Consider the following 11,054-nt stretch of genomic DNA (forward strand, 5'->3'; position numbering starts at 1 on the left):
CGATAAAAGGTAAGACTTCCGAATTCTACGATTACCTAAATACGTAGTTTTCGATTCAGAGAATCAAATAACTCGGACCGCAAACAATAGGTATCTAAACAAAATCGTAAAACAGTCCTTACCATACTACTGAACCTAGCAACAAGTAGCATTATTAAATTTTTTTTTGTGGTAAGTAAAATGTAATCAGACCTTATAGGATTCTTAAATTTCCCGTTAAAACTGATATCTGCTGACTTGGAAGCATAACAATCACTATTTTCACTAATCAATCGTACTAATATCCACTCTCATCCGCTTTCAAATGGTGTCTAACAATTTTCACACTTACCTATGACTATATTCTCTAAAATATCAATATTTAATGTTGTCTCTCTGTCACAGCCGAGGAGCCGCCTGCGAAGAAAGAGGCCGAATGATTGTCACCAAAACGCGTCGTCAAGCGACGGCGCAAGTCCTCCTCGAAGGACGCCCAGTGAATAGACACTTAGTGCATTCAGTGGTTTTACTTATAAGAACTGAAGTGCTACTCCAACCTCGAAAATGGGTCGAATCGAAGAATTTTCACTATTTGCATTACTCTCGGGTGTATGGTTTTGCTCTTAAATAAAGCAAATATGACTTCGTGATCTTTCGAGCTACGGAGAGTAGTTTTCAACACTAGAAACGTTCAGTATATTTTAAACATGCGTTTAGTGATTCTGCCTGTTTTATGGCGTTATCCATAAACGCGCTAAAAGCCTCGATTATCTAATAGTAGTTTGTCTTAATCTGTCATTTTGACTTTTGAAGTAAGTAATGTTTATGATTATTTAGTATTTATAAGGCAAAAACTTGTTTATATGTAATGTGTCAAACGTTAACTCATGGTTTAGTGGTAGGTATAGATATTGGCTACTAAAATGTGACCATTTCTATTCGTAATTATGGCACTTATAGGAATACTAATGTCGTTGACATCGTTGAATTAATGCGCTACTGATTCTAAGTTGTATTTTTTGTATAAATTAAGTACCTACTTCATGAATATGTCTACATTTAGATTTTGTAAAATCAACTTTGCTAAAATTATGGGTTATAAAAAAAGACGATTTGTAGAGTGCTTAGAAATGTAATTCTTATATACAAAATATGATAATTTTATCTTGATTTAGATTAAGTAATAAATAAAATTAAACCAGAATTTCACAGGATTTATTTCCCCCAGTGAATCCCTGGTCCAAACGTCAATACTTTAAAGTAAGTTAGACATTTTGTAATTTATCTATAGACGATTTGTGTGATAAATAAATAATAGTAGCGTATAAAATGGTTTCTAAAGTTGTGAGTGGTTAAGGTTTAATAGTTATTTTTGTAGTACATACATGATCGTGCATAAGAAATCACATGTATAAATTAAGGTTTGTAAAGTGTGTGAAACTTAGACCTACACGCTACTATTGTTTATAGATCAATCTACTTTTAAAATCACACTTTTTTTATCATTTGACGTGCGTCGAGAAAAAGATCACCCGGTAAAAATTGCTCGTGAAATTAACATAGGCAAACAACCATCAGGACGCCCAAAAGCCACCTGGTGGAGAAACCTGGAGAAACAGTCGCTAAAAATACCAGCAACCCACAATGACAGAGCCAAATGGCGGAAGCATATTCAGTGGGCGACCCCTAATGAAATGGGAAGAGGCACGGAGAAAGAAGTCTTTTTTATCTTTTGGCCAATTTTCAACATACTTGTGGATTTTTACTGACTGGACTTATTAGAACCCTCCAACTCCATATGTTAATTATATTTTATATCCATAAAAATAATATGTAATGTTCCTGCCAATTATTATTTTTATATTATTACTAAGATGTTGTCAAGAGTTAATTCAAATCCACCGATGTAGCAAGTGACAAGAGTGTGAAAGTGTTAGCTTTTCCACACTTTGTCGCTACCTTGTCGGTGGAGAAATTAGCTTCTATACGATTCTAACAAAATGTAAGTACATAACACGAAAGTGCACACCTAGCTAATTTGACACCAACGCCCGGTCGATAAAAGAGTGTGGTTGTAAAAGTGGTTTATCTGTCGTCTATCCGGTTGCTGTTGCGGCCGAACTGCGCGATGACGGGCCGCCCGCTCAGGATGGTGCCGTTCACCTCCTGCATCGCCTGTATCGCCACGTCCTCATCTGGATACAATAAATAGTTTGTAATAACAATGGGTTATTTTATTTCAATACTCTACTATCTACCCCCTCTTCCTTAGTACTCCCAAGCCTATTTTTCAATAAGAGGTGAATTCTGGGATAAAAGTATCCTATGCCCATTTCTAAGTTATAAACTGAGTACAAAAATAAATGTCATTGATATCCATTTAGCTAGTTTTGCGTGAAGGAAATAAACCTCCATATATAGAAACTAAATGTTGGAACATTATATTATAATAATAATATTAGTAGAATTACGAACTCAATGACGATGTTTCCATACATCCATACATGTTTGAGAAAATTAAATAAACATTCATGAGAATCATGAGTAAGTATTTGAATAACTATCGCGAATCAAAGCACACCAAAGCCAAAGACTACAAAATCGAGTAAACTAACTTTGAAACGCCACAAACGCCTGTCCCCTCATCCGTCCGGTCATCAGCCGAATGTCCACGGGCCCGCCGTTGTCCAGCACAAACTGGTTGAACAGGAGAGACAGCTGCTCTTGCGTCACTGCCGGGGCGATATTCTTCAGGTAGAGTACCTGCATATTACGAGTATTTAAAAAAGTGACAGTTGTAAACAAGAGCATGACATGCCTGGTGGTAAGTGGACAATGCAGCCTATAGACGCTCGGAACTCTAGCAGTGTCACAATATGTTGTCAATTTATTCTAAATATACAAGGATCTACTTGACATGGTAGTTTTACATTACACAGAAAAAAAATTGTTTCTACACTTAAAATACACTTCTAACAATCAGTCTTTGTTAACACGTTTACCGTCCGTGCATTATATGACATGCACCGTCAAACTAGCTCTGTCACGTCCAAGTGACGTCAGAAATGGGAATGCTCTATATATTTGTGCATTACCTGTAATGCACGGACGTATTGATCCATGTGAGTAGTGAAGGCGAGGGACAGTTAAAGTGTTAGTAAATTTCTATAGAAATGTTAGATTTTAGATCTCTGTTATAGTCATTTTCTCACCTTAGAAGGTATCCCTGGCTCGTAATCTTTAAACCTCTCAATCTTCTTAATATCATCAACACACATTTTAGTTCCCTCCAACAAATGTTCCTCTGCAGCATTGACCGGCACCACAATATCTACTGCCTGATACTCATCAGGCCGTTCCTCTTGCCGCACAGGCTCTAGCCGCATAATCTTGTTGTCTTTAATAGTATACATAGTCTGTTTCTTAGGTCCAATTATCTGATTGCTATTTGAAGTCTCCGGTTTGAGTCGGTTTGGGACTTCTTTAACATCCCACAGACTGCCCGGCTTTGGAGGCTTGGACACATTAGGTACAGTACCAACTTCTATACTTTGCGAAAGGACTCTTTCTTTCTTACGTTCTAGACGCCGTAAGATTTTCCGTCGCTTAGTGATAGGGATTATGTTGTCATCTTTCAAGTGGCCAAATAGATTATCTTCTATATCTTTTAATTCATGCATAGGATGGCCTTCCGGGTAGAATTTTACTGGTTTCTTATGTATTCTTTGTAAAATATCTGTTCCCTGTTGTTTCGAGGTGCTTGGTTGGTTATCACATTGATCTGAACTGAAAACCAACAAAAATCTCTTAAAGTAAAATAAAAACTAAGTATATTCCATCAATGTATGGTTATAAAAAGCACTCCCGTACAATACAGCTCTAATTAGAACTAATTCTTTATATATAAATGGTTTAATTCTAATAAGCATCAAACTACAGTAAGTAAACATACCTTCCTGCTTTATTCTGATAATCATTTATTTTCTTATTTATCGCCTCTAATTGGCTATTCAAAACACCGGATTCCATCTTCTGCCGCTGATCTAGAAGCCCTGCTACATCGTCTTGATACAGTTTTATTTCCTCATTCGTTAAACCCACTTTCTTAAGCCATTCTAAATGATGCACTGTTTCTTCAGCCTTTTTGAACTCTTCCAGCGTAGATACTCCATATTTTGTAAATGGTAATACATCGGAGGTCTTTTCGAACTCTTTTGGTAACGGTTCGGAACTGAAATTAAAGTAAAGTATTTACTTTTATGTTGATGTTTGGTTCTCTGTGAATAGCGATGACAACACTTACCACATCTTCCGCGATTCCTCCTGCTTCGTAGTATTAATCCGTCGTTAATCCCACACAGGAACTAAGCGGAACTGATAATCACAAGGTTGAGCAATTCATTATCACTTTGTACATAATTCTTCAATATAGAATTTCATTTTTATTCCATTCCAATTCGATTTGAGATGGATTTGTTTGAGGCGTGAGTGACATCTTGTCTCAAGTGTTGCCAGATACATAAATTACGCGATGCGTTTCGTAACACGATCTCTCGTAAAGGGATTGCACATGGCGCTCCATCTGCTATTACAACAGAGTGAAAAACCTGCACTTGTTGGTTTATTATTCAGTGATAGTTTTTTATTCAAATTGTGATATTAAACAATAACTATCTATATATATAATTATATACTTTGGCAAACCATTTCCGTCAGTAAAAAAGGCGGAAAGTTAAAAAAATATGGGTGCAAAGGGTTGTCCTCCCATAATAAATAAATAAAATAAAAACCTTTTATTTCCTGCAATTTGATAGGTACATGATTTGTTTGGTTAGTATTACTTATTTGTTTTTTAGTTAAATTGATTTTTGTTAGTATTTTTACTCTTAGTCTAATAAGCAGGAACCCCTCAGGTGAAGGCCTCTTCCAAAGCTAGCCATTTTTCTCGGTCCTGAGCAGTTTTTTGCCAGTTATGCCCGGCAATTTTATTAATGTCGTCATCCCAGCGTGCCCAGTTGGTTTTCCTTTTCGGCGTTTGCCATCAGGCCCTTTCCATGACCTAACTGTTTTTGTCCATCTGCGGTCCTTCAGACGCGCGACGTGTCCAGCCCATCTCCATTTTAATTTCCTTGCTTGAGCAAGAGCATCAATTGTTTCTTATTGTGCTGTGTCTTATCTTTTTCACATTCAGCATGCTGCGTTCCATTCCTCGCTGGCATGTGATTATTTTATTTTTTACCTTTTCCTCCCATAGAAAATTTAAATTTCTTTTTCTACTGACGAAGTGGGTTTCCAGCAGTTTCCAGTGTATAAATTCGTACTAAAACGCTAGAAAAAAAAACTAACTGCTTTAATGACTACAGCAAAAAACAATTACACATAGATTAACAATATGGAACTCTTTCTATTTTGTTTCCTTTTCTAAATCGAAAATCCGATAGGCGGGTATTTTTCCAAGATGGCAGCCATCGCCGAAGGGTAGAAGGCCATGAATTTGAATCTCTCGCCCATCTTCTCTGGATCTATCAGCATTTCGTAAGCTGCCTTCAGCGTCTCTTTTTGTTCGTCTGATTTCGCATGATCAATTAGGACCTGAAAAAGAAGAAAGTATTAAACAACATCGGAATCGACCGCAAAAACATTAAATTTAGGGAACCTTCTTCTTCTTCTTCTTTTATTTTAATGGCGATCTGGCCAAACAAGTTGGCACAGCCAATGTCAAGTGTTTTGATGTGTTTGTAGAAATGTAGACCAACCCCTTTTGTACAATGAGAAGAGACCTGTGCCAAGCATATTACTTGTAATATAAGCACGTAACAAGCCCGACGACGAGAACCCAGTTCTCCTCCCCGAGTCATAGACGCTACAATCTGCTTAAGTTCACATTCAGATGTGTATCACTTACCTTTAACCGCGCCTCAGCTTGTGTCCGCCTTAAGAACTCTCTCTGCGTAACAGGGCCGACCACGAGAGCGTAGTTCTCGTCTCCAGGCGTCATGGAGGCGGCGACGCGGAGCTGCGAGAAATCCACGTCGGCGGTGAGGTCACTGGCGCCAGGGTTCTCGAGGGGGTTCACTACTTTGTGCTTGTGGAATGCCTGAAAGAAACGTGAACTTTTGACAACCATAATTACCGCATATTGTACCTCCGTCATCTACGGGGCATTTAGCAACATCATGACATAGCAAATTAGAAGCATGATTTTTTTTCCACTATAATATTACTGGTACAGTCAAGGTAATAAATATCTATACGAATAAACTTCCAAAAATATGTACACATATTTTTTTGGCACTTTTTCTATACCTTGGCTGTACCAGCGCAACGATAATAAGAATTATGAGGCCCATAAAAGCTAAGACTCTATATTAAAAGAAGACAAATGTCGACGATGCTTCATTTTCTTAAGGCAGTTAGAAAATGACATATTCACTGAAATTATTGTTGTGTTCTCAATCAGGTTTGAACTTACTCTAAAAGTGTCTCCCTTCTCGCCCGAATGTCCATAGTCAGCGATTAGCGCCAGCCCTCCATACCCATCGACCCGCTGCGCCAACTGCCTCGCGATCCCCAGGCCTCTCGCACTCACTTCCAGCTCAGTCCTATTCCCGCCATCTAGCGGCGGACGAATGAGGTTATTAACATTGTTGGTCTCTTTAGCTGATATTCTGTAGTATAGTTTTTCGTTTTCGTCGATGTCTATTAGGAGTTCGCGCCAGCCTTCTTCAGTTTTCTGTAGAGAATAGATGGTAATAATAAGCATCTAATAGATAATTAATGTCAGATTTCTGCAGATAGTTTAAAAATTTCATAACGTTTCTTGAAATTTTAGCTGCGGTACTTTATCTCTCCACTCGAAGCCGAACATTTCAGCCTTGCACACATAACTGGGTAAAAAAACAATTACTAAGCCCCCATTCCCTCGGGCGCTTTTTTAACGCACGTTGAAAAAGCTCTCATGCAAATGGGGGCTTATAGTGCTATTTTGACACAAGAGATTTTTATCACGATACTAGGAAGTATAACATATAGATACCAGAAAAACACTTACTTCAAACTTATGAATTGGCAGCACATCAAAGAACTCATGGGCAATGTACCAAGAAAAGTTGCAAGGTACTTTCTTCAAGTCATAGTACCAGTACACTTTTATCCCACTCGTAGTTTCACCCTGTATGAAATGAATTTTATATTATAGAGAGATATAACAGACCATAACAATACTTTAGATTATGTTCTGTAGTTTATGTTATATTTATAAGTCCTTAGTTTATTAAAAAAAAATCCTACCAATTTAATAAAAAATCAACCAAGCTAATCTAGACATTTTTATTTTTAAAAGCATTTATATTTTCCTACACACAAAATTCTTTCTTCCAATACATTTGAATAGAACTTTCACTTTTTACGATACATACCTCACAATAGTGTGGCGAGTCCACCTCACAGCCCTTATGTGAGGCGCAGAGTCGGTGAGCCTGCACAGTCTGCATGGTGTCTGAAATCTCCACCAGGTGTATGCTGAGGTCATTGGGCTTGTAGCCTAGACGGTGCAGCACCTGAAATGGATAATTACATAATACTAAAACACATACATAAAACTGGATATCATAATTTGAAATATGTCAGTAGGAAAATATGAATTACAATTTATTTCAAAAATAAAAATGATGTATGAATGTATGAATTTTTCATGACTTAAAGATTTTAATTAACTGTTTCATAAATCATGTTAATTAAGTTAATATAAAATAGCAGTAGCCAAACTTAACTTTAAAATAATTCATAGAAGCTACATTATGGATCTGCATGCATCACCATCAGGTTTATAATACAATCTTGGTCAAAAATTATAAAATTTTTCGGACACTTCCGGTACGAAAGTGTAAACTTTGTAAAGGAAAATAAAAAAACATTGTTACCCTCAAAACATCACTCATGAGTGTACCCTTCCCAGGGCCAAGCTCCACGATCTGCAGCGGCTTTCCCGGCCCCATGCCCATCTTCTGCGTCTCCGCATAAAACCAGATCGCAACAATCTCGCCGAACAGCTGACTGATCTCTGGCGATGTTATAAAATCCCCACTCTCCCCTATTGTTTCTTTTTTCATGTAATAACCTTCCGTGGGATTCGTGATCACTATATGCATGTATTCTGCCACTGATAAAGGACCTTTTAACCGTATTTTTTCCTTAATTATCTCCATTAACTTTGGGGCTGTGCCGGGAGCAGGCATTTTTAGCGTGCTTGGGTCTGGACGTTTTACAGTTTTGTAAGTGCCTGCATGCCTGCACGGAGTGCATGCTATGCTAGGTCTTATTAGTTTGTTACATATCCTGAACAAGCTTCGAGTGTTCATCGTTTCAATACAGGGCTATTATAATTATAAAATTGAACAAATCGAATGAACTTCAGGTTATTTTTATTTTTTGACAATCAGCTGACAGTGACATTGATTGCTTTTCTATGCTTTCTTTTTCTTGGCAAAAATCTTTGAATACACAGCCAAAGCGTGTAGTTTTATACTTGATCTCATCCTTTTCTTTGATGTAATTCTGGGATGATAATGTGTAGACAAACTCATAATATTAGTAAGAAAGTCTCAGTCAAGGCCTATTGACTTCCTTGAAACGATGTGACCCTTCAAAATTGTACATGTGTTGTCCGTTCCCAGACGAGATTGCCAGTAATTAACATCAAAATATTTTACTACAGCAACATTGCTAGAACTGGCTTTGTCTATAGATCAAAGAATATAATACTCACTAGGAGAAGAACGATAACTCCATACAAAAAAATGTCCCTTTCAAAAGTTCGTTTATACTACTAGCGCTCTGGTAGGATACCATTGTAATTAGAATTGACAACCCGTTTAGCCTAGCGGGTATTGGCAGTAATCCTGTTCAGGAAGCTAATGGTCCTGGGTTCGAATCCCGGAGAGGGAATTTCTTTTTGTATTTTTTCTTTTTTGTTGGGGTCAGGTTTTTAAGAGCCCATCAACGTGCACACTGGCGCCACTGCTAAATAATCGTGATTATTTAAATTTAGCGACAGGTATTTCAAAAAGGGGGACGAATCCAGTAACATAAAAACTAGTTTGATGTATTCAAAAGGTACTTAAATACACAATACAGTCCGTAGCGGCCCCCTTTTTTAAATACCTGTCATTAAATTTAAATAATCACGATTATTTAGCAGCGGCGCTAGTGTGCACGTTCATGGGCTCTTAAATTAGCATATCACAAAAAAATAAAAAAAATACGTTAAAAGGTAATGATTAGGTACTATATTTAGAAATTCGTCAAATATAAAAGGCAACAAAAAAGTATATTAAGATATAAATATTTTCATTCCTATTAGGATTACTGTATATATGTTAGGAGCAATACATATGAATACATACACTGATATGGCAAATGGTTACAAGTTGTTATTACATCTATCCGGTTATCGGACATTTTCTGCTTCACAGCTCCGCGTAGCGTTCTTGTTCACCGGTATCCCGGTAGTCTGGATATGCGGCAGATACGTGCCCTTTGAGCTTTTTCCAAGAAATCATATGACGGCCCAGGATTATATTGTTATCTCACGCTCAAGCCATCTGCTGATTCACTCTCTAAAACAAAACAGTCACAAATTAAACAAAATAATCTAACTGCCTAATTACTAACGTCGCTAATTGCTACCGGGTCTAAATTTACCAGCTGAAACAATGTGAGGTTTTACATCTATGATAAATTTTGATTAAAATTTCGGACGCGATATAGCGTCCGCGGGACTTACGGGGATAGTAAGATTAAATTATTATATTTGAATTTGGCAATTAGTACGCTCATTTTTATTTAAAGATTAATATATTTATGTATTTCTTACCTTGAAATTATCGCTGTTTCTGGTTTACTACAACGGGTTAATTTTAACTAAGTCTGTGCGAAGACGCATTTAGATATGTTGCTCGTACATATGAATCGTTTTTATTTTTAAAATTAATAGGTAAATAAATAAATATATTTCAAGTGAATAAATCGTTTTATATGAAAACTGATATTTTTGCGTTAAATGACTTTAATGACAGCATTGACATTACAGACTTTTGTCTTGCCTATGTTCTTACCGGCCAGACCCAAATCAAGGCCTATATTACTTACTTTACTCTTTGTCAAGGCCTATAAAAGAGGACTATTGACAAAGATTTTTTTTAATTTTATCATGGAGGGTAGAGGCACGCAGGCACGTCTACCCTTCATAGACTTTATGAACATAGACAAAGACAAACTGAAATAGATAATAATTTACATATGACTTCAACTACTTCATAAAATACAAATCAAAATATATTTGATAAAATAATTGGATTTGTTCCTAGAAATCGTATAGACGAAGCCAGTTCTAGCAATGTTGCTGTAGTAAAATATTTTTATGGTAATTACTGGCAATCCTCCTCTAGGAACGGAGCACACATGCACAATTATGAAGGGTCACGTCGTTCCAAGGAAGTCAATAGGCCTTGCTATAGATACGATTTCTAGGAACAAATCAAATTATTTTATCAAATATATTTTGATTTGTATTTTATGAAGTAGTCATATGTAAATTATTATTTATTTTTTGATATATGTATATTATTATCTATTATATTTCAGTTTGTCTTTGTCTATGTTCATAAAATCTACGAAGGGTAGACGTGCCTCTACCCTCCTTGATAAAATAAAAAAAATCTTTGTCAATTGGCCTCTTTGATAGGCCTTGATTTGGGTCTGTGGGGCTACCGCGAATACCGAAAATCGTCAATTGCGGGGATCTTACTCTTTTACTCCAATGAAGGCGTAATTAGAGTGACAGAGAAAAATGCCCGCAATTGACGATTTTCGGTATTGGCGGTAGCCCTACTGGCCGGTAAGAACATAGACAAGATAAAAGTCTGTAATGTCAATGCTGTCATTTAAGTCATTTAATGCAAAAATATCAATTTTCATATAAAACGATTTATTCACTTGAAATATATTTATTTACCTATTAATTTTAAAAATAAAAACTATTCATATGTACGAGCAACATATCTAAATGCGTCTTC

General features: G+C 36.6%; 3 protein-coding genes across 3 annotated transcripts in view; 1 reads left to right on the plus strand and 2 right to left on the minus strand.

Moving 5' to 3' along the window:
• LOC134794900 (SWI/SNF-related matrix-associated actin-dependent regulator of chromatin subfamily E member 1-like) overlaps nt 1-960 on the plus strand; it is a 137,183-nt gene extending 136,223 nt beyond the window's left edge. Inside the window, exon 16 of the mRNA XM_063766745.1 lies at nt 385-960. Within this exon, the coding sequence (XP_063622815.1) occupies nt 385-419 (35 nt within the window). The 3' untranslated portion in view covers nt 420-960. The remainder of the gene's footprint in view (nt 1-384) is intronic.
• Nucleotides 961-1,098: 138 nt separating this feature from the next.
• LOC134794922 (RNA-binding protein 41-like) lies at nt 1,099-4,467 on the minus strand. Its single transcript, XM_063766779.1, has 5 exons — nt 4,283-4,467; nt 3,932-4,210; nt 3,192-3,765; nt 2,595-2,742; nt 1,099-2,174 (listed from the first exon to the last, which is right to left on the minus strand). Exons 1-5 carry the CDS (start codon nt 4,285-4,287, stop codon nt 2,065-2,067), a joined length of 1,116 nt encoding a protein of 371 aa, XP_063622849.1. The 5' UTR covers nt 4,288-4,467; the 3' UTR covers nt 1,099-2,064.
• A 901-nt stretch (nt 4,468-5,368) lies between these two features.
• On the minus strand, nt 5,369-8,421 carry LOC134794908 (protein arginine methyltransferase NDUFAF7 homolog, mitochondrial). Its single transcript, XM_063766758.1, has 6 exons — nt 7,902-8,421; nt 7,398-7,538; nt 7,031-7,150; nt 6,452-6,712; nt 5,885-6,076; nt 5,369-5,571 (listed from the first exon to the last, which is right to left on the minus strand). The coding sequence occupies exons 1-6, from the start codon at nt 8,337-8,339 to the stop codon at nt 5,401-5,403; spliced, it is 1,323 nt and encodes a 440-aa protein (XP_063622828.1). The 5' UTR covers nt 8,340-8,421; the 3' UTR covers nt 5,369-5,400.
• Between the last annotated feature and the right edge of the window lie 2,633 nt (nt 8,422-11,054).

Source organism: Cydia splendana, chromosome 11 (genome assembly GCF_910591565.1).
Source record: "Cydia splendana chromosome 11, ilCydSple1.2, whole genome shotgun sequence".
Classification (NCBI taxonomy): Eukaryota; Metazoa; Arthropoda; class Insecta; order Lepidoptera; family Tortricidae; genus Cydia; species Cydia splendana.